This window comes from Paralichthys olivaceus, chromosome 8 (genome assembly GCF_024713975.1).
Source record: "Paralichthys olivaceus isolate ysfri-2021 chromosome 8, ASM2471397v2, whole genome shotgun sequence".
NCBI lineage: Eukaryota > Metazoa > Chordata > Actinopteri > Pleuronectiformes > Paralichthyidae > Paralichthys > Paralichthys olivaceus.
The window spans coordinates 19,411,496-19,432,050 of record NC_091100.1 but is presented as its reverse complement, the minus strand read 5'-3'; the positions used below and the strand labels follow the sequence as shown (position 1 = coordinate 19,432,050).

Here is a 20,555-nt window from a genome sequence, read left to right as displayed (position 1 = left end):
GTCAGACAGCGAATCGTTTCCTCCCTGCAGTGACTCATAGTTTCGTGTTGTAAATCAAGGTGTGGCCTCACAGGTGCTTGAGAGTGACTGTGAGAACAAGGAACCTTCAGCGTTCACTTTCAATTATCATACCAGCATGCTTGATGTACTCAAACATAATAACATACCCACTTTGCAGTTTATGTTTTCTTTTCTTGTTCAGAATCAATTCAGAGTTAGTTCATTATATATAAATATCTGGAAAGAGCTTTGTACTTTGCTCTTCTCCTGCTGGCCTGGACTTGTGTGTTGAACATGCTGTGTGAGGCCAAAGTGTTTATTTCCAGGGCATTAAGGTTCAGGGGTAATCAGCACTGCAGCCAAATCCAATAATACTGAAGTGAGCAATCAAAACAGCATCATTTACACCATTTTGTTTAGCCTAAATGTCAAATCCAAATCAATTGTTTTGGATTTGGCTGCAACGCTGTTTACCCCTGAAACTGGGAAAGTGTTTTGTGGACTCAAACACTTCCCCCACCCCTCCATCGGCACAGTGGTGAGTAGATAATGACTGCATTTTCATTCTGGGGTGAACTATCCCTTTAAATACAGAGTTGTTGCAGAGTTTGAAGTTTTTCTTCAAGGATCCTCTTGAAAACTCACCACAACATAACTCGAACCAATGTTTTGTTGTCGGAAGGTAACCCAGCTCTCATTACTTCAGTACTGGCTCCCGCAGCACAGCGGTGTGTGTGTGTGCGGGGCTCGGAGCAGAGGCAGGGTGGGGTCGGGCTGATGAAGGCGGAGTCTGGGGCTGAGGTGACGCTTCTTTCTCTCAGTTTAGTCCGGAGCGAATCGAGCAGCAGCAGCAGCAGCAGCAGCACTGAGCGGAGCTGGAGGAAAGAGGACACACAAGCAGGAGACTGTTCTGTCCTGAGGAAACACAGCACTCACCTGGGATTTAATACAACCTCTCTGTGTGGTTCGACAGGTAAGATTCCCCGAATAAGCGTTTCCTTTCTCCCACGGTCTTTAAACGCCTCTAACAGAGTCTTTGTCACTGTTGTGGTTCCTCATCGTTTCCCGTGATCGCCTCTGTCTCGCTTCATTTAAAGTGTGAATCCTCGCGTCTCCTGGTTCGTTTGTAAAGTGTTGCCCTCACCTGGCTGAGAGTTGAACCCTCTCTGTGATCAGACTGGGGTTGAACCGTGTGTGTGGAGTTCATTTCCGCATGCCTCTCACACTGGCCCCCGCCGCAGCGCCGCTGCTGCGCACCGCTCAAAAGTTAGTTGGATGACCTCAAACTCAAATGTTTTTCCCCTTCAAGCTACCAGGCAGCTGTTTATCAGATGTTTGGCCCCACGATCGATCACTCGACGTCACTTGTCAATAGAGGGGCCTGTAAGTTTCTGTGCGCGTGCATGTAGGTGCGTCCGCGTGCGTGAGAAGCCCAATTCCACTTTTATCAGTTTTATAAAAAGAGTTCGCCATGGTTCCAGCTGACATACAAATAACAAATGATATTAACAAATTAAAGTTGACATACTTATTCCAATCAATAGATTGACAGAACATGCATTCATTGTCATTTTTAAGATTAAGGGCCACAGCATTACTCTTAAATGTAAAGTTTTTTTCTTAATTATCCATAATCTAGAAAATATTTGAAGATATCTCTGATTTAAAGAGCAGTTATAAATAGCTTTAAAAAAAACAATCCGATATTAAACTAAAATGGCAGTAGAATGCTTACCTCAGCCAATAATCTCCTTAAACTCAATCAAGCAGCATGAAATTATAAACACCAATAGATATCGGTTCCCTACATTTCTCTTCATCAAGATCCACAAATATTCTCTCAGAAATCAGTGAAAAAAACAAAAACACCCTAAATGAACATTTTTTGGGATCCACCCCCGATCCGGATTTGCACCAAAATTTAATGGGCTCATCCCGAACCCATACCGCATCCTTCCACAAAGTTTCATAGCAGTCTATCCATTAATTTTTGCCTTGTGTTGCCTATAAACTAAAAACAGACGGGTGAAAACATAACCTCCTTGGCAGAACAGAACTCTGTGTTGTAGCCCTAAATTTGAAATCTTTTACCTCAAACAACAGCAAATACTAGTGACCTTATTGTGTATGGGGGAGTGAGGGTTATTTTTCCTGGACATCTGTAATGTATGACAGTGAATGATGAATCATAGCCATTAAAATGTTGCTGGGGGTTACTTTACCTCCCATCCAGCCCCTCTCTGCTGCTCCTGCCAGCAGTGATGTCTCCAGGTGTTGACAAATCTTCCATGATGTCATTACCTTTGCAGATGCTCTGGATTTGACAGAACAGTCGACCCTGCTTTGTAAGCAAAGAAGGACAAATGTCTTTATTTGATTTTGTGAGTAAATCCACTTAAATCAGCATCCAGGTGAAATGACTGATTTGTTTTTTATGCAATAAGTGACATGCTGTGTCCTCTACTGTCAACTTTAACATCCATAGTCAAAGTAAAATTTCACATGAGACAGATCAGAATTTGAAGTTTAACTGATTTTCTTAAATACTGAGCCTCTGCTTCACTAAACACTGAATCACAAAACCTATTGTTTTATTTTTGGAATTATTAGCAAGTCACACCCTCACAAGGCACCAACAACATCTCCAAACAAGTCTGGGTCCAACTGTTTCGGAGACCAACGCGTCCAGCTGAGCTCGGTGAATGTATGTCAGGTTGAATACGACAGGGTGCCATTACTTTCTGCCAGACCGGCCTCACTGAGCTCTGCCCGTGCCATCAAGTAGTCCATCGGCAGACAGCGCCCTGGCTGGAAAGCTGTTCCCATCTGGCCTCAGGGAACAGGGTGAATGGGTGGTGGGATGGCTATGAGAGAGGGGGGGGTGACTTACTGTAGATTTCGCAGCTACAGCTGTGGTTGCACGGTGATAATCCCCCCCCCCCCTTCTGCTTAATTCCCTGATACTGTCCTACATTAGCAGAGCAAGAGGCCAGGAGATCCTTCAGTTTATAAATAGGACTACACTTTCCAAAGGGGATTACTGTATGGCATACACCCTCACATCTTTGTGTGTCTGGAAGTTTTTTCTTTTTCTGTGGATTCACTGTCTTACCTCGCCTCGGACCAGTGTCCAGTGGTGCATGACTGAGTACTCTTCAGGGGCTCAGTTACAGCCACTTGGCGTGAACGTCAGGTGACCTATGTGTTTGCATATCACCCTTCTATTGTGTTTTACTGTTCCCATGGAGAGGGAGACGCAGAGAGATACAGTTTCCTGTCAGCGACGATAGGGGTCATTGTGGTTGAAGTCAAAGGGGAGGTAGTGTGACGGCATCACAATCTCCATGGGGTTAACTTCCAGAGGCTTAGAAGAAAATTTTCATCAGACAACACCGTTCTTAAGCCATGGCAGATTTATTCAACCCTGCAGCCTCTAAGACACCCGGTGTTTGATTCCTTGTGATTATCTCTGACCAGCAAGAAATCAGTTAATTTACTTTTAAAAACTGATGTCTTAAGCTTTAATGTATGAAAGTAAACCAAGCAAGTGCAACCAAGCATTAGATTGAGTCTCATTGTTTAAATAATTGGCAGCATTGTCGGAAAATACGCAGTCATGCAAAAGATTTCTGCTGTCACAGACAAAACATAAAATCAAGAGCCTCCAGCAGAGCACTGTGGCAAAATGCTGAGCAAGTGAAGCTGACACTGCCTGGCTGAACACTACCCATGACAGTCACTGGAATTAATTATTTACCTTCAACAGTTCATGTGGTTGGATCAAATGAGGGCAAGAAAACGTCCCTTACTTAAAATGTCGCAGGCCTAACGGCTGCTTCCTTCCATCACTTGTACTTTTAAAGGCTGTTTGAAAGTCTGCCAGCTTGGTCATTTCAAGTCAGGTCACATCAGTCTAACAGCACTCTGGAAAGAGCTGAATCCGTTTGTTTTCTCCATGAATACATTACCATGGATCATTTTTTCATTACAGGCGACGTATCCAAGCAGGGATGGAGTGAACTAGATTCCAGCACTGACTCAAAAGAGAATGTTTTCACAGTTGGATGATTTGGCTGAGCTGTACTTCTCAGCATAGTGACTCTGATGAGTCCTGTGGTGTCTGTTCGTCTTCTCCTCCTCCTCCTCCTCCCTGTCCCTTAATTACACTTCTATGAGAGATTGATGAATGTGGGGACAGCAAGGGTGTGGCTGAAAAATGAAACTAAATCACCAGGGAAGCTCGACGCAACTTGACGTCAGCATTTTATAAGAAAGTTAATTTTGTATGTCGTCACTGTTAAGTGACAAATTTCACAACTCGGTTTTTGGTTGTTTTTCTATGGTTTCTTTGGTTTTGGGGGATGTCATGCTGAGTTGTGCAACACTGGGGTCTGTGAATACTTATCAAAACAGTGGATAATCTGAAAAATTCTTTGGCATTTAAACAATCAAGGCTTATTCCTCCTCTCTCAGCGTCTTTGTTCCCTAAACTTGGACATTTTAGAGGGTTTTCACCTGACAATAGTGATATATGTATCTAAATAAAACAAAATATATAACATTGTCAGAACTAGTCACTATTTTTAATAAAGCTAGTTTTTCACTCATTTAGTTTTGTGATTTCCATGTCGAAGAACAAACAGCAAACTTGTCAGCCCAACTCGCTTAATTCTTCAGGGTCTCTGTAGACGTTTGCACTGCTCTCCACATCACCCTCCTCCCGCTCCCTCGTGCCTCTAATCTCCCTGAAAAATTAATCATCTGTCACATCGCCTCAGCGCTCAGCCGCACACCGATGCGTAGTGGTGGCAGTTCAAAGTAAAAAAAAAAACTCCTGGTCAGGCCTATAAACAGGGCTTTGGATGCAGAGTTGGCCACCAAACTTGGCTCATGAACAGGCAGAGCCATCTTGATGTCCCTCAGCTTCTTTGGTGGCATCCAGTGGGGACACTTGAGACCCGGTTTCCTTTTCACTATGACAGTAGTCAATGGGACAATGCGGTCAGTCTTTTCCTCTCTACCCCAAACAAACTAACACAGAAGCTCTCTGTGCCGTATCAGGGACATGGTTCATCCTCTTCCTTCATACCATGGAGCATGAAGGGGGACATCCTTCTTACTGTAGGTCCAAAGACAAAAACACAGTCCTATAAGAATTATTTACATCACTAACACCAAGAATAAAATCTTTCCAGTTTTGGATTTAATACTTTTTCAAAAAAGATAAAAGTGGAATCTCCACATCCTCTATGATTCACTGTCCTCCTGATGTGGAAGACAGTCTTTGAACGACAGAATGTGAGTTGTGAACTTTGTTGTTATATTTTATTGGTATGTGCCACACTTGTTTTTACTCTTTCACTACTTTATCAGCTTTGTGTAACTTGATCCTGCTCAGTACTCAGTCACCTCCTCCGAGACAGCTCACATTTCCTTTGATTCACAGCGAGGTCCCACAGAGAGTAAACAGCTTCGTACCAGATTACATTCACAGTACTGCATCCACTGGCCTAATTCAACTCATCTAACAAGTAGCAGTAGTGAATCAAGTGGCCATTATCCACTCTGCTGTTTATTTTATCCATTGGCTGTGGTTGAGTCTGTTATTGGGAATTTTGCCTGATGAGACGAGGAAGGGGGTCATGCTGTGCTGCATCTGCCACATTAAGACAAACTCAGTTTATGTGTTGCACAAGTGCACTCCAGCATTATCTCATTGTCTGTTTCTCTGTGGGCTCTTGGCTTAGCCACGTTGCCATGGTCTGGATTTTATCAGCTGCCTGTTACAGTCAATTGACAAATGCTCTCCATTTCTCCCTCACAAAGAGTGAGTGCTTTTATCAAATGTAGAGGTCAAGCTTGTTCCTCGTCATAGTGCATGACGTGATTGTGCCAACAAGAGTTTGTCACCATAGTTTTGTTGTCACCATACTTTTGCATACCCAGTACATAAAGTACAGCTTCGCCTAAAAAACTTCCCCTCTCTGACCAGACAGCCCCATAGTGTTTGGTGAGTCAGATAATGTTGACCACCACTTCCTGTCACCCATCACAATAAATCCATTAGCTGTGCACCACTTCACATCCTCCCTTATTGATTTCTAACATACCAGCTATCCAGTTAGCCCCCGCTGCCTCCATTACATCCCTATAACAGCTATTGTTGGACAAGTGGGGGGTGGTAAGGGACGTGTGGTTTGTAGACCAGAAAGGTTAGTAAGGGTGTTGAGCTGTATCCCAGTGGGACGGCTGCACCCCAACTATGCAGAGTGAAGATACAGAGAGCATAATGCAACTCTAGAGGCTCAGCTGGCTGCACTGGTCATTTACGGTGTCAGGAGGATTGCCCTGTGTGAGTGCACGGTGTTGTGTTAAAGTCATGTGGGTGTTTATAGTAAGAGGAGGGTGGGTTGCATGTCAGGGGACATATATGTGACTGTGCGTGTGTGTGGGGCTGGGATATACTGTATGGTAAATAGTCTGTGTCTGGGCAGATGGTGTAGGGAGCTTTTTACAGATGTGAGGAGACATAATCTGCTTTATCAAACCTAAACATGACATTAGCAAGCCTGTTAGAAATCACAGGCCACCAGATGAGGTTAAATTTCTACAACAAATCCCCTGTAACCTGATAACTATGGGAGCGTATAAGTAACATAAACAAATACAACAGCCCTGCTGGAAAAAATGTTTTAGCTCAACATTGTGTGAATTATGCTCATTTATTTTTTTGCTGAGAGTTAGATTAGGGAAAAGATTGTTACCACACTCATGTGACTGTAGATAGGAAGCTACAGCCAGGAGATAGTTCGTTTAACACCAATCTCAGAGCCCATCGGCTATCGTCTGATGACGGATTAGCCTCTGGGGGCAACTGCCAATATTTTGGGGCTTCCAGTGTAGACAGTGTCTGGGCCAAGTCTCTGTTAGCCATATACCTTTTACAGCTATCTGCTTACGATTGCAGATAGATTAAAAAGGTGATAGTAAATAAGTTTCGGTCAATGTTGCTTTCTACGCTGTTTACCTGTGGGCAAACAGGTTTGGGTGACATGTTCTTATTTCCAAACAGTTTTACTGTTCAGTTTTTGTCAGAATGAAGCTTCTGTTTAATGAGCTTTAGATGTGCTGGTAAGTGCATTTTATTTATTTTGGACAGAGCCACACTCTGGCTGTTTCCATTCCTGCTAAGTTAAGATAACCGGCGGCTGGCTGTCGCTTAATAGTTATCATGCAGACATGAGAGTGACATCCATTTTCTCATTTAGCTCTTGGCAAGAAATCCAAAAAGCATAATTCTGCAGACTATTTCTTTCATTTCGATTTTGCAAACTTAATCATCTCAAGCAGGAGTTTAAAAGTCAAGCAGAACAAACGATACAAAGCTGGGACCGTGTTATTTACACCCCTCCCTGCCAAACAGGCATGCAGCTAAACAACAAATCACTGCAAACACTGCAACGTATATTAGGAGCCGCTCTGGAATACGAGTTCATCTCCAGCCCCCTGGGCCTCTTCCCTGACCTGATTCATTCCTGCTGTGATACAAAGAAGAGCTTAGGCCCACAAAGTCAAAATCTGGCTTGCTGGAATGTTTTTCATAGCTAGACTTGATTTGCAGCAGCAGCAGCAAAACGTATTAATTATTTGGAGGATATCCTCAAGAGAATCAAACATTAGATCTACTGTTGAGCCCCTCTAGGCATAAGGTGTTTTCAGCCTCACCCGCTTTGCTCACCAACACAATCTGCCGCCACGCCCTTGTTGAGAGCATGTCACTGCTGGGGAGACACTCCCTGTCTGACATGCAAGTGGGGGGGGCAGGATAGTCAAAATGTTCTCATGACTGACAACTCATCCATTGTCACAGTAGCCATTGACTACTGGTATCTGTTGGTTTTATTAAATTATGAATCAGTCAGTGAGTTACTTTTAGTTAAGCGTTGAAAGGGTAAAATACTACACCCTCTTTTTTTTCAGCCAACGATTTACGGTCAAACACAGGACACATTGAATACACTATGTTAGTGTGGAATGTCACACTGGTGTTTCAGCATCAGGCGCTGAACAGTATCCATCTCTGCTTTTCTGTTTCAACCCGCTAACTGGCTGCTTTCGCTGATACGCATTCCTGGTTTTACTGAGCAGGGTTTTTATTTTCTTTTTTTGGAAGAAGCCCACTAAAGTCATCCGCAGAGACCGTTGCTTAACAAGATAGTGGGAGCTGGCGGGTGTGAGGCGTGTGTTTTTCCTCAAGAAAAAGGGGTGGCTTCTATGTAACTGCTGCAAATGTATGTGGGTGGATGGAGGAGGGTGGTGGTAATGACAGTGATGGAGCAAAGTCCAGTGGGAGTGAAAGGAGGCATCACTCATTAACTGTAAGGGAGCAAAGTCCAGTGAGTGAATACAAACAGCAGTGCTGAGGAGGGATCAACAGACTGGGGCATTAACTTCAACACTGAGTTTTACTTTCACCATAATTCACAAAAACAGATGATTTCTATGCTGTTTGTGGTTTTTTTACTTTTCTGTTTATTATTTTAAGCCAAAACATTTAATTTTTTTTTCTTTGCTTGGACCACGATCACAAGCGCTTTGGGTGAGGGGGGAAATTGGACATTATGGGAGAACCCAAGAGGGAAGGACATTTAGCAGTAAACAAGTGAGCATGGCTTCAGACATCAGATGGGTCAGCAGATAAAAACCCCCACAGTACAGTGCCTTAGTGGAGTTTCGGTTACCTAGGCGATATGCGGGGCGTGTCGCAGGATTGCAACAGTTGGCTGAACCCGTTGCCTCGCCCAGGAAAACAAAGACTACCCAAACAGTGTCCCTGATTTACAGAGAGCAGGAAGGTTCTGTGTAGACCCTGTTTATTCCGTCGTTCTGTTGAAACAAAACGTTCATTCTCTGCACCCACTGGATCCAAAATTATTTTACAGTCCCGTTTGAAAACACTGAAGTTAAGCTGTGGTGAGTCTGATGCTTGATTTCCCATTGCTCTCTGTGTGCCAGGCACTCACCTTGGTGGACAAACCTTACTGCTTGTGTTCAAAACAGAGGCCACACCTTTTAGTTTTGAAAGGAGGGGATACGCATTGTTTTAGTGCGTGCTTGCTTGCAAGCATAGTTTCTGTCTGTGGCCTGATGAGTCAGTGTATTATCTGTAAGGTAACATGTAGCTGCAAGCACAGACAGTCCTCTGTGGCCTGGTCCTGCAGGATCTCATGCCAGACTGACTACAGCTGAAACTCAACTGCACTGCCGCTGCTCCGTGTGATAGTATGAGAACGATGAAGATAAAAGACATGTTGGGACTTCACAGGAACATCAGGTTCAGGTGAACATATAATTTGTTCATGTGCGTATAAGAAGTAAATGGCACTTAGAAGACCAGAGAAAACGTGGCGATAGAGCTGATGATAGACTAATGAGGAACATGTGGTGCACACACTCACACTCACTATCCTCAGTTTCTTCTTCATACAAATTATATGAAAATCAAAGCCCCCCTACGTGATGTGTGCGCACACACGCATTATGGTGCCTGGGGGAGAAAAAGTGGGCTGGGCCCACTCAGGGACTGAAACACTGCACGACACATCCTTATGCAAAGCCAGAGGGCAAAAAGATGAGGGAGGGGTGATTTTACTGTTGCATCACGAACTGCCTAGTGTAAGGCAGAGAGACAAAGCAGTTCTTTTTTTTTTTTTTTTTTACACAGATTCCTTGTCCTTGCCTCCAAACAAATTGTTCAACTCCAATGACAGTACTATACTCATATTGTTAGGCCGTGCCTGTATGAATCTGAGTGGTTTAATGTGGGTAAAGGTGGTAATTTACGTTTGTACAGCTAATTTTGTGCCTGTATTTGAGCCTCAACTCGTTTTAGAGAAGATGAGCATAGCTTATTCTGTCACACAACAGAGCTTCAAGGATTTAACTATTTTTCCTTTCTTTGTCAGTTGAACTGTTGACTTTGCTGTGTGTGGAGTGTCGTGGTTCTTCCAGTGCATCTGCAGAGAACAGAAAACGCCCTCTTACGTGTGCACACAAAAGCACAACGCACCCCAGCAATGTGCTCGGCGAAAACTCCTGTCAAACATCTGAAAACACTTGTAGCACAGTGAATGCGTTGTACCATCAGTCACATGTCATATACAGCAGCAGGCAGCTATTAAAAATGCAGATATTTTTTTGTGATGAAGAGGATTTCTGTGGTTGATGATGTGGAAGATAGAAAGTGATTTAATGTGGAGATGGAAAACATCCATGAAATTTATGACAGTTATTAGGTTGTGTGGAGCTGCAGCTAAGGATCATCTGGTTTTCATGTCTGGTCTCTATTTTAACACAAATATGTGCACAGAGGATACAACGTAGTTTGTTTCATAATTATCATACTTAATATGTCACGTGTTATCCCACATTGTCCTTACGGGAAGTAACAGGCTTTTTTAAAATCTTATGCACAGCCAGTGCTTGTACAGTCAGTGTCTGGGATTCACATGTTCAAACCAGATTTGTAAAAAAATCATTTGACTTGATTATTCTATCGTTATCACTTTGTAAGGATCATATACCTGATTAAATGGGGATTTTGGGATTTGAAATTACATATACTAAAGTTATGTTTCAGGCATTTCACCTATGCACACGCACTCAGTAGCTTCCTCACTGGGGTCAAAAACCTGACGAGCAAGTTCCTCATTGCCATGCGTCAGCAGCAGGCTGCTCCCACGGCTGTATGGGCGGAGGCCTGGGGTGAAAGGTCACCTGGGCTGACTAGCATTCCTGTCTTACAGCTGTCTCTCCGCTCACTTTGCCTCCTCTCTCCTGTGAGCCGCCGCTGCCGCTCTGTGTTGTCATTGTAAGGTCAGGGTGCGCGAGGTTTGGGGGTTGGAGGGGGTGTAAGTCTGAGCTGAGGAGCTGTCATATTACGTTAAAGAGAGTGGAGACCTCACTGGAGCACAGTATTCATTAATAATATAAACAGATTTAGATATGTAGTGAAGCCAATCATTGTCCAATTCTGACTGAAGCTTTTTCTTTTGTTTTTTAGGTTTTGTTGTTTGTGGTGAGAACGGGAGGCAAGGATAACCATGCAGAGTAAGTATATCACTCATGTCGTATATAATGATGCTCCCTTTTCCGCTTCCTCCTTTTGTTGCTAATTTAATATTGTAACAACATATGCATTTTATTTTTATTATTTCTTGGTTCATTTTTGTCAGGATCCCCTTCTTCTGCAGCACTTTTATAGTAGAGCCTGTTAAATATTTTCATCATGACCTTTCCGACTTCCAGCTATTGTATTGATGTGTTTATACTGAGGTCACTTCCTTGTCCTCCTTTATTTGGCATTGAAGAAAAACAGTCGTCCTTCGGTAGAAAATGGGATATTAAATTGGAGTAAGGAATTATAATGTGGTATAATCCTTAAATATATTCAAAGCCGCCACTGTATCTGTATCACACCTGTTAAATAATGATTTGGTACAACACTTCTGACGTTCCACAATTCCTGTCTGTGTCCTTGGTAGTGGGTGAGCTTGATAGTGGCGTGACGAAGGTGTCAAAGTGGCAGGAGACAATGTATGGCTTAGACTCGGGCATCCAGTCCGGAGCCAACACAGTCAGAGACGACGACTACACCACCACCAAGCAATACACCATGACCACCACTGTGTCCAGTGATCAGCCTGGTAAGACTTAAAACAAGGGTCAATATGCAGACATATATATGAATGTATATTACACTTTTTGTCAAAATCACGTTGGTCTGTTTCATAACGGCCGTCTCTCTTCTCCTTAGCTTTGGATATGCAGTCATCTCTAACTAGAGCCCAGCGGGTGCGCGCTGCAATGTTCCCAGAAACTTTGGATGAGAGCATAACCATCTTGTCGACTCAGACAGACGCGTCCCAGATGACAAATGTCCAGCGGCTGGCAGAGCCCTCCCAGATGCTCAAGACCGCCATCATCCATCTGATCAACTACCAAGATGATGCCGAGCTGGCCACACGCGCTGTGCCCGAGCTCACCAAACTGCTCAATGATGAAGACCAGGTGATGAAGGAAGAATGTCTGAACTCATGCTCCTGCAGAGGTTTTTCGGCAGGACTATTTCTTGAACTTGCAGAGTTTATACTTTAGACTGTTGGCTGTAGCTTTATTTTCACCATACAGACATGAATCAACCCTCTCTTCTTACTCTGCAAGAAAGCTAATGAAATTAAATGATCAATTGTTTATTTCTTCAATCAACAGATGATAAGTGAATTAATTGTTTACTTGTTGAATTGAATATTTTTAAAATAATTTAGACTGAATATGTTTATCACTCTCTTATCATTTCCACCAGTAAAAAATAATTTCTCTTTTCCCCCGTCTTTCACCAGGTGGTGGTCAGCAAGGCAGCACAGATTGTCAACCAGCTTACACGCAAAGAAGCATCGCGGCGTGCCCTGATGCAGTCCCCTCAGATGGTGGCGGCAGTGGTGCGGGCCATGCAAAACACCAGTGACATGGAGACCGCCCGGGCCACCGCCAGCATCCTCCACAACCTGTCCCACCAGAGAGAGGGCCTGCTCTCCATCTTCAAGTCTGGAGGCATCCCTGCTCTTGTTCGCATGCTCAGGTAAACAAGTTCTAGATTTCACCTAACCACATTCTGACATTATAGTCATAGTTGTTAATATAAATGTTGAATAATGTACTCTTTATTATAGTTAGGGTATGAAAGGGAATATTCATCCTAAAACACAGAAGTAGTTGTAAAAAAGATATTTTGCCAGTGGCCGTTCCATTTATTTAGGCCAATTTTGCTGAAACTAATCCTTGTTTAAACATGTCACACACAGACCCTGAAGTCATGTTGAATTATTTTCCAGCGCGGCTTCAGTGCTGTTCAGTTGAGAAAGAAAACAAGCACTTCTCACTCACCAGTTTGTACTGACTATCTAGTTGACGATCGGAAAGTGTAAATTAAGTCAAGGCACATTCTTTGGATACATCCATACCACTACATTGTCGTTTGAAAACACATCAACGCTGCTCCGGATACGCCTGCTGTCCACAGTACTCTGGTGTTTTGATATCTGCTAAAACTGAGATGTTTGAAAACGCTCCTGACCCCATAAAACTGCAAGGCTGCATTAATGGTCTGGACGGGCAGAAACGGAAACGTTTGGAAACAATTACGTCGACTCTCACATGACACTGATTGAGTCTTTTCAGTCACGCCGTAGCTTTCTCTGATTTGTCAGGCTCCTATCACATGACCGCCTTCCTGAAGAAAACAAGCAGCAGCAGCCTCGGCTAGCAGTGTAAACGCAGCGTGGATAGTCGATTACAAGCCCTTCTGACCTATTATTTAAGCAATCACATTTTTAGCTTAGCACTATATGCAACTAACAACGAAATACTTCCTGTTTACACTGGCCACATGTTAGTGGCATGTTGTGGCCAGGGATTAAAACTGATACAAAGCTAAAAGAAATCAAACATGGCAGCCATTGTTAAGGGCTTTCTGGGAAAAGTAGGAGTTGACATACTCATGCTTAATCTAGTTGATAGTATCCAACAGTGAGCATATCCAAAGGGGAGAGTGTTCTTAGGTATGTGACAACATGATGCGCTATTGGTTTTGTGATACACTCTCATCCCACCTGCTTCTCTCCCCCAGTTCTCCCATGGAGTCTGTGCTCTTCTATGCCATCACCACGCTCCACAACCTGCTGCTGCACCAGGAGGGAGCTAAGATGGCCGTGCGTCTGGCTGATGGCCTGCAGAGGATGGTCCCCCTGCTGAAGAAGAGCAACCCTAAGTTCCTGGCCATCACCACCGACTGTCTGCAGCTGCTGTCCTACGGCAACCAGGAGAGCAAGGTGTGTATAGAGATTGTGAATGTGAACAGTTGCTGGTACAACGTTTCTAATGTGAGACTGTTGAAGTTGTTCTGCTTGTGTGTACTCGTTTTGTTGTGGGCGCGGCATGTGAACAGCACCTGATGGTACGGAGAGGGTGTGGCTCTAGTTATTTGTTTAGAGTAGTAAAATGAGAGACGATTAAGTACCTGTAGTGATAATCTGTCTGGACAAGTCACAGCTTTGTTGAAAGTGGTGCGTTGTGAAACCTAAGGGGTTATATCCCAAAGTGTACCTGGAGATTAAAAAGTAAAAGTTGTTCTCCCATAATCTGCTCTTTGCATACTCACACAGTTCCTGTGTTTCACAGCTGATCATCCTTGCCAACGGGGGTCCTGAGGGTCTGGTTCACATCATGAGAAACTACAGCTATGAGAAGCTGCTGTGGACCACAAGCCGTGTGCTCAAAGTGCTTTCTGTGTGCCCCAGCAACAAACCCGCCATTGTGGAGGCTGGTATGTGATACGTGTTTTCTCTGTCAGCACACACCTGTGAGTACAAAGCAGTCATACAGGTGTGTCAACTACTTCTACCCTGGAAAGTGGCTGTTGGCGTCTTATCAACCACAGCACATCATGACAGCCTTATTTATGAGATGTTGCTGAGGTATTCTCTGCTCCCTGCAGGTGGGATGCAGGCTCTGGGTAAACACCTCACAGGCTCCAGCCAACGTCTAATGCAAAACTGCCTGTGGACACTCAGAAACCTGTCTGACGCTGCTACCAAGCAGGTCTGTGTCCACATTTACTGTTAATATTTACTTTTCTTCCTCTTTTTTTCAGAATTGTTTTGTTTACCTTATTTGGAAACACAGAAGTGTCTGACACCACTGTGTTCCTGTTTTCAGGAGGGTATGGACAGCCTGCTGCAGGTGCTGGTGACCCTCCTCAGCTCAGATGACATCAACATGTTAACGTGTGCCACCGGCATCCTGTCTAACCTCACATGCAACAACGCCCACAATAAAACCCTGGTCACCCAGAGCAATGGCGTCGAGGCACTGATCCACGCCATACTGCGTGCTGGTGAGAAGGAGGATGTGACTGAACCTGCCGTTTGCGCCCTGCGCCACCTGACTTCACGACACCAGCATGCCGAGATGGCACAGAATGCTGTGAGGAATCACTATGGCATCCCCGCCATCGTCAAGCTGCTCAACCAGCCCTACTACTGGCCTGTCATCAAGGTAGAGCGAGGGAGGGACAGAGGGCGAAGGGACTAAAATGTGGAGAAATGTGCTGCTAAAGAGATGATGTGTGGTGGTTTCAGGAAAATGTGGGAAAGGGTGATAGACTGCGAGGAAGGTGATTTGAGGAAAATTTAAGTAAATGACCGTGAAAACAAACACGGTGAGGAGTTAATGGTTTGTTCCGAACATGAGAATGGGGGGAATGGGGAGAAGTGGACAGATGGACAAAGAGGATGGCAGATAGGGAAGAAAGCCAGAGCCCCAGTCAGCCCAAAAGAGCATGAAGTGCTCATGACAGCAGGAACAGTATGTTTTACATCACCAGACTTTAAACGGGAAACATTATGACATTACAAAAAATGTTACATTTACCGCACAACTTTAATTCTTGTTTACTTTAATTCTTAAACTTGAATTTCAAAGTTGTATGTTGACTTTGTTTTATTTGTCACCTGTAACAGTAAACAGTATCATGATCGTATCTTTGCCTCTGCTCCCCGTCCAAAGGCTGCGGTCGGCCTGATCCGTAACCTGGCCCTCTGCCCAGAGAACCAGGCCCCTCTGAGGGACGCAGGAGCCATCCCCTCCCTCGTCAACCTGCTGCTCAAAGCTCACCAGGACGCGCAGAAACATGGCTCATCTGCCCAGCAGACATACCAGGTATATAACGGGCTAGTGTAGGCATCACTGTATGCCTTTTAAGAGATACTGCACTTAAATGTGTTTTTTGAGCTGTAAAATAAATGATTTGTATGTTTTTTACAATAATGCTGGTTTTAACATCACATGTATTACAACATTTAAAAAGAAATCTACATTTACATGTTTAACATAGTGCCACCTAGTGTTTCAAACTGTCTTGGACCTGCCAGGGCCAATAGATTTGGGACAGATTTGGGGACATCTCTATGTCATTTTAATATATTTGAAAAGGTTAACACCCTCTAATCAAAGATGGGCTGACCCCCGCCACCAACGACTGCTTGTGGGTGGGAATCTGGAAAGCTGCTCTCATTTTCAAATGTATGCTGAAACTAAACCCCCAAACCAACATGTGGTCTACCAATCAGAGGCATCCACCATCCTCAGCCATGCCTTGGGATGGAATTCTATTTGTTGGAAATGAGAGGTTGTGTTTTATTCATTTTTTTTTTATTGTGTTCATATTTGTTCTCAGGATGGAGTGAGGATGGAGGAGATTGTTGAGGGTTGCACAGGAGCACTGCACATCCTGGCCAGGGACCCCATCAGCAGAGCAGATATCGCCAACATGCAGACCATTCCGTTGTTTGTGCAGGTAAGATGCCGTCAGTGTCTTGATAATTAACTTAATTATGTTGTTGTTTTTTTATTAATACCAATTTTCTTCCTCCTCAGCTGCTCTACTCTCCAGTGGACAACGTGAAGCGTGTGGCGGCGGGCGTCCTGTGCGAGCTGGCCCTGGACAAACCATCAGCAGAGGTCATCGACAGCGAGGGAGCGTCGGCTCCCCTGATGGAGCTGCTGCACTCCAATAACGAGGGCATTGGTAGGACATCCAGATAATGTACTATGATAAGCTCACTGTAATGTAGCATTGAGTCATATTTAAAGTGCTGTTTTCACTGTGAGTGAGTCTCTTTATTTTTACTTCAGAAACATTTCAGAATGACATAGTGATGTCTTCATTAAAAGAAAACAATACAAACATTTAATTAGGGTGCAGAGTCAAAGTTAAACTCTCTTAAATATATGGTTAGTTTGAATAAAATGTTACTTGATACTCACAAACATATCATTTAACATGACATTTCTTGCCAAATCTTGAGTCTTTACAGTAAATATGAAACCACCCAAAGTTATCTTAGTTAATTGGCATTAACATTTAGTATTTTAGGGGTTTAAACCATCCAGATGTAACATGTTCATGATGATATAGATGGTTTGGCAGGTAAATTGTGTTACCTTTGTACGGCGTCTGTTCCCACCTGTTCCCAGTCTTCGTGCTAAGCTAACTGACTTCAGCCTATAGTGTACAGACATAAACAGAATGGTATTGACCATTTATATCTTACTAAAATTTTCTTCATCCTTCTAAGTCAGTTTAAACGTACTCTTTTCATTCACAATAACACACGCACAGAATTGATGTTTTTTTTGTACACCGCTGAATGTGTCCCGCTCTATTTCCCCTCAGCTACATACGCTGCGGCTGTGCTCTTCAGAATCTCCGAGGACAAGAACCTCGACTACAAAAAGCGAGTGTCCGTGGAACTCACACACTCTCTGTTCAAACAAGACCCCGCTGCCTGGGAGATGGTGAGTGTTTTCAGTTACTATATAATAAAAGCAGGACTACAGATTGTATAGGATGGGACTATTAATAAGCTTTCTATTTAAACGTTGACGGTTTTATTTGACCTTTGCTCTGTTGTGACCTCTGCAGGCCCACAACAGTATCCCCATGGATTCAAACTATCAAGATGGTGAGTAACTATGGCTGAAATGTGCACATGCAGCACATTCCTCAGCACTAGGTCAATGCACCACACGGTGTTAACTTGCTGTCATGTATTAACAGGTTGACGGCCTACATTACATAGGTTTCAGTTCTCTTTTTAACTTTAATTTCCTCTTCAAATCAATCATAAATTTGGCCACCACTATCTGGTCAGTTTCACATTATGATCCAAATAGATATATCACAAGATTCTACGTAGCCTGATACTTTTCTCAGTCACCTCATACTTTTCTTTCATCGTAGTAAACTTCTTAATCTTTATTCATGTCTGTCTTTTTCTCTCAGCACATCACAACCTATCCCTCATTGCCAAGTCTGTCTAAAAGCTTTTCTCTCCATCAAGCTCCATCCTGGTGCTTCCATATCTGTGTTTGCATCTTTCAGATCTTTCTCTTAATTCCTGTTCTTTCCGTCTCTTGTCTTTTCTCCTTTTATGGCGTTGTTTTTTTCTGTCTTCTCGGTGAGCAGCAGGGTTCAGAGAAAAGGGATCAGCTTCTCCTCTATGATCACAATGTCTCAGAAATCTGCCTAAAATGTGTGAAAATGTTGATGATTTCCAGTCGCATGTTCAGTTTTCTAACAAGCAGTGACAACAGCAGTAAATAAACCCTCAGAGAAGCCTACACAGGAAGCTAAGTGACAAAATCAGTTGGTCCTGTATATAACTTGTGAAAAAAATAATTTGGCTATCTCTTGCAGAGCTGGATACTGGTTACCAAGGTTACGGAGCATATTCTGGTGACATGATCATTGACGGCATGGATCCAAATATGATGCCTGAGGAATACCCAGCCAGCAACTTCGATAGGCAACAATACCCTTATTAAAGGTCAGTACGTGCTGGGATTGTTCCTCAGCCTATAAGGACACTTCGGTCATATTTTGTCATCAATGTTACTGAACAAAATGCAAAACCAGAAGCTAAAAAATCTGTAGTTAGTATTTATTATGAGTTTGGTGTCATCAGATTTGATTGACAGTGACCTGGAAACATATAAACAGCCCTTTTATTTTTTTCCATTGATTCAAGTGCTCTATTCAACAACTGGAATGGGATGGTCAGAGTTCATATCTCCGCCAGGGCCCAACAGTCTCCTTTAATTCAATCAAGCTACACCAAATTACACTAACTCACAGATATCAGATCCCTTTAATTTATTCCCTGGATCCTGTCCTTGATCCAGATCTACACCAGTTTTTCCCTAACACATACCACATCCACCAAGTTTCATGGTAATCTGTTTTGTAGTTTTTGCGTAATCTTGCTGAGAAACAAACAGACAGGGGTGAAAACACTGGTGGAGGTAATTAGGTGTAAGTAACATGATTAGGAGGACAAAGGTCTGATGATAACATGATAACATTGAACAATATAACTATATGATTCTGTTGTTTTATAAAAATGAAAGGGGCAATTCATACATCTCATTGGTTAAAATCATATTTCTGGATAAAGGACTCTCATCCTTATTGGTGTAGAGACTTCACAGTTTTTTTTAAGCTGAGTCCTGCCAGCAGGGAGAACACAGACAGGAACAGGAGAGAAAGCTCTCACATGTAGTAACATGTTGGGCAGAATATCACAGATTGTAAAAAGCTGATTGAGAAAATGAGAAGCTGAGAGTTTGTGATCCTGCAGAAATGTGAAATCAGCATTTGCTCTTTTTCTTTCTCTCATCTTCGTATAGACACAGAAGAAAGAGAGAAGTGACGGAGGAGGGGACATTGGACATAATGGGACAAAGAAGAAGAGAATATAGAGATTCCAGTAGAGATGCTTTGCTCTGCTCTCAGCCTGATGTAATATATGCAATTATCATAGAGGATGGACTCATAATCCTAACAGGGCTCTACTTTGTTTTATAGCCTAATTTTTCTGATTATAATTCTGACGATGGCAATGCTTGTAGGTTTCTGTTAGAGAACCTTCTGAGAGTGTGTGTGTGTGTGCGCATGTGAGTATGTGTGTGTGTGTGTTTGTGCTTTTGGGTGGGTATTCTATGCCAAAGAGATTTTATTTTGTGACAATAATCATGTACCTTCCTTTTTTTTATAAGAAAAAGAAACAAAAAAAACAGAATAGTAGTTGAAAACACTGCCAGAGGTGGCTCAACGTGCTCGGTGCACCTGCTCACCGCTCTTTCTTTTCCTTTTCTTTCTTAATGCCTTTGTAACGGACGCTGCTGTCTATGCTGTGGTTTTGATGCTATATTCTGTCAACTTTCTCTGCCACTGTGACCCAGGAGTCACTGAAGAGTTTGTTAACACAGAGTCGTTCTTCCTCTTGGCACTAATTCAGTAGGAGTGAACAAACGGGGGGGGTGGATGTCGTCAACAGACACGTGAGAGAGCAGGGTAAGGCTGCGTCCACTGTAACGTCATCAGCTGACATGTGGATTATTAAGTGAACAAGATGGTTGTCTGTGTTTTTTATGACTTGTTTCTCATCTTTTATAAGTTATTTACTGGGAAAGATTCACATTACCAGAATATTAACATACGTTTGATTAGAAACTGAACTTAAAGAGGTGATTTTTTTTTGACTATAATGATTAGCAGCACAACAGTGTGGGTATTGTGTTTTTAAAGACTTGTCTAACAGATGAGATAGTGTAGTTGGGGACAGCCCTACAGCTAGAGAAAAAACTACTGACAGGGAAATTTGTCTTTCTACTTAATAAGAGTTTTTACTGAAATTTTGTTTAATAAAAATAAAGGATATATTAAGCAAATGATTGTGTACATGTTTATTAAATGTTTCTAACCTTTGCACACACACTGCTCCACCTGTGCAACACTCAGGCCTCTGTAGTTTTACTTTAGTTTCGTCTGTTATATCTGTGACATAGAATAAATGCAGACCTGTTGCTCCCCCGCCTACCACTACTACAGGCCTTTTTTTCCCCTCTTATGTCGAAAAGAAAAAACAGCTTTATGC

At 43.0% G+C, this 20,555-nt stretch overlaps 1 protein-coding gene across 1 annotated transcript; it reads left to right on the top strand.

Annotated features, from left to right (window-relative positions):
• Window positions 1-839: 839 nt before the first annotated feature.
• Window positions 840-20,349, top strand: jupa (junction plakoglobin a). Its single transcript, XM_069529766.1, has 16 exons — window positions 840-973; window positions 11,063-11,109; window positions 11,544-11,705; window positions 11,816-12,069; window positions 12,402-12,640; window positions 13,688-13,889; window positions 14,239-14,383; window positions 14,555-14,658; window positions 14,776-15,114; window positions 15,625-15,777; window positions 16,295-16,414; window positions 16,495-16,645; window positions 17,294-17,415; window positions 17,543-17,582; window positions 18,317-18,446; window positions 19,306-20,349. The coding sequence occupies exons 2-15, from the start codon at window positions 11,103-11,105 to the stop codon at window positions 18,442-18,444; spliced, it is 2,166 nt and encodes a 721-aa protein (XP_069385867.1). The 5' UTR covers window positions 840-973; window positions 11,063-11,102; the 3' UTR covers window positions 18,445-18,446; window positions 19,306-20,349.
• The last annotated feature ends 206 nt before the right edge of the window (window positions 20,350-20,555 follow it).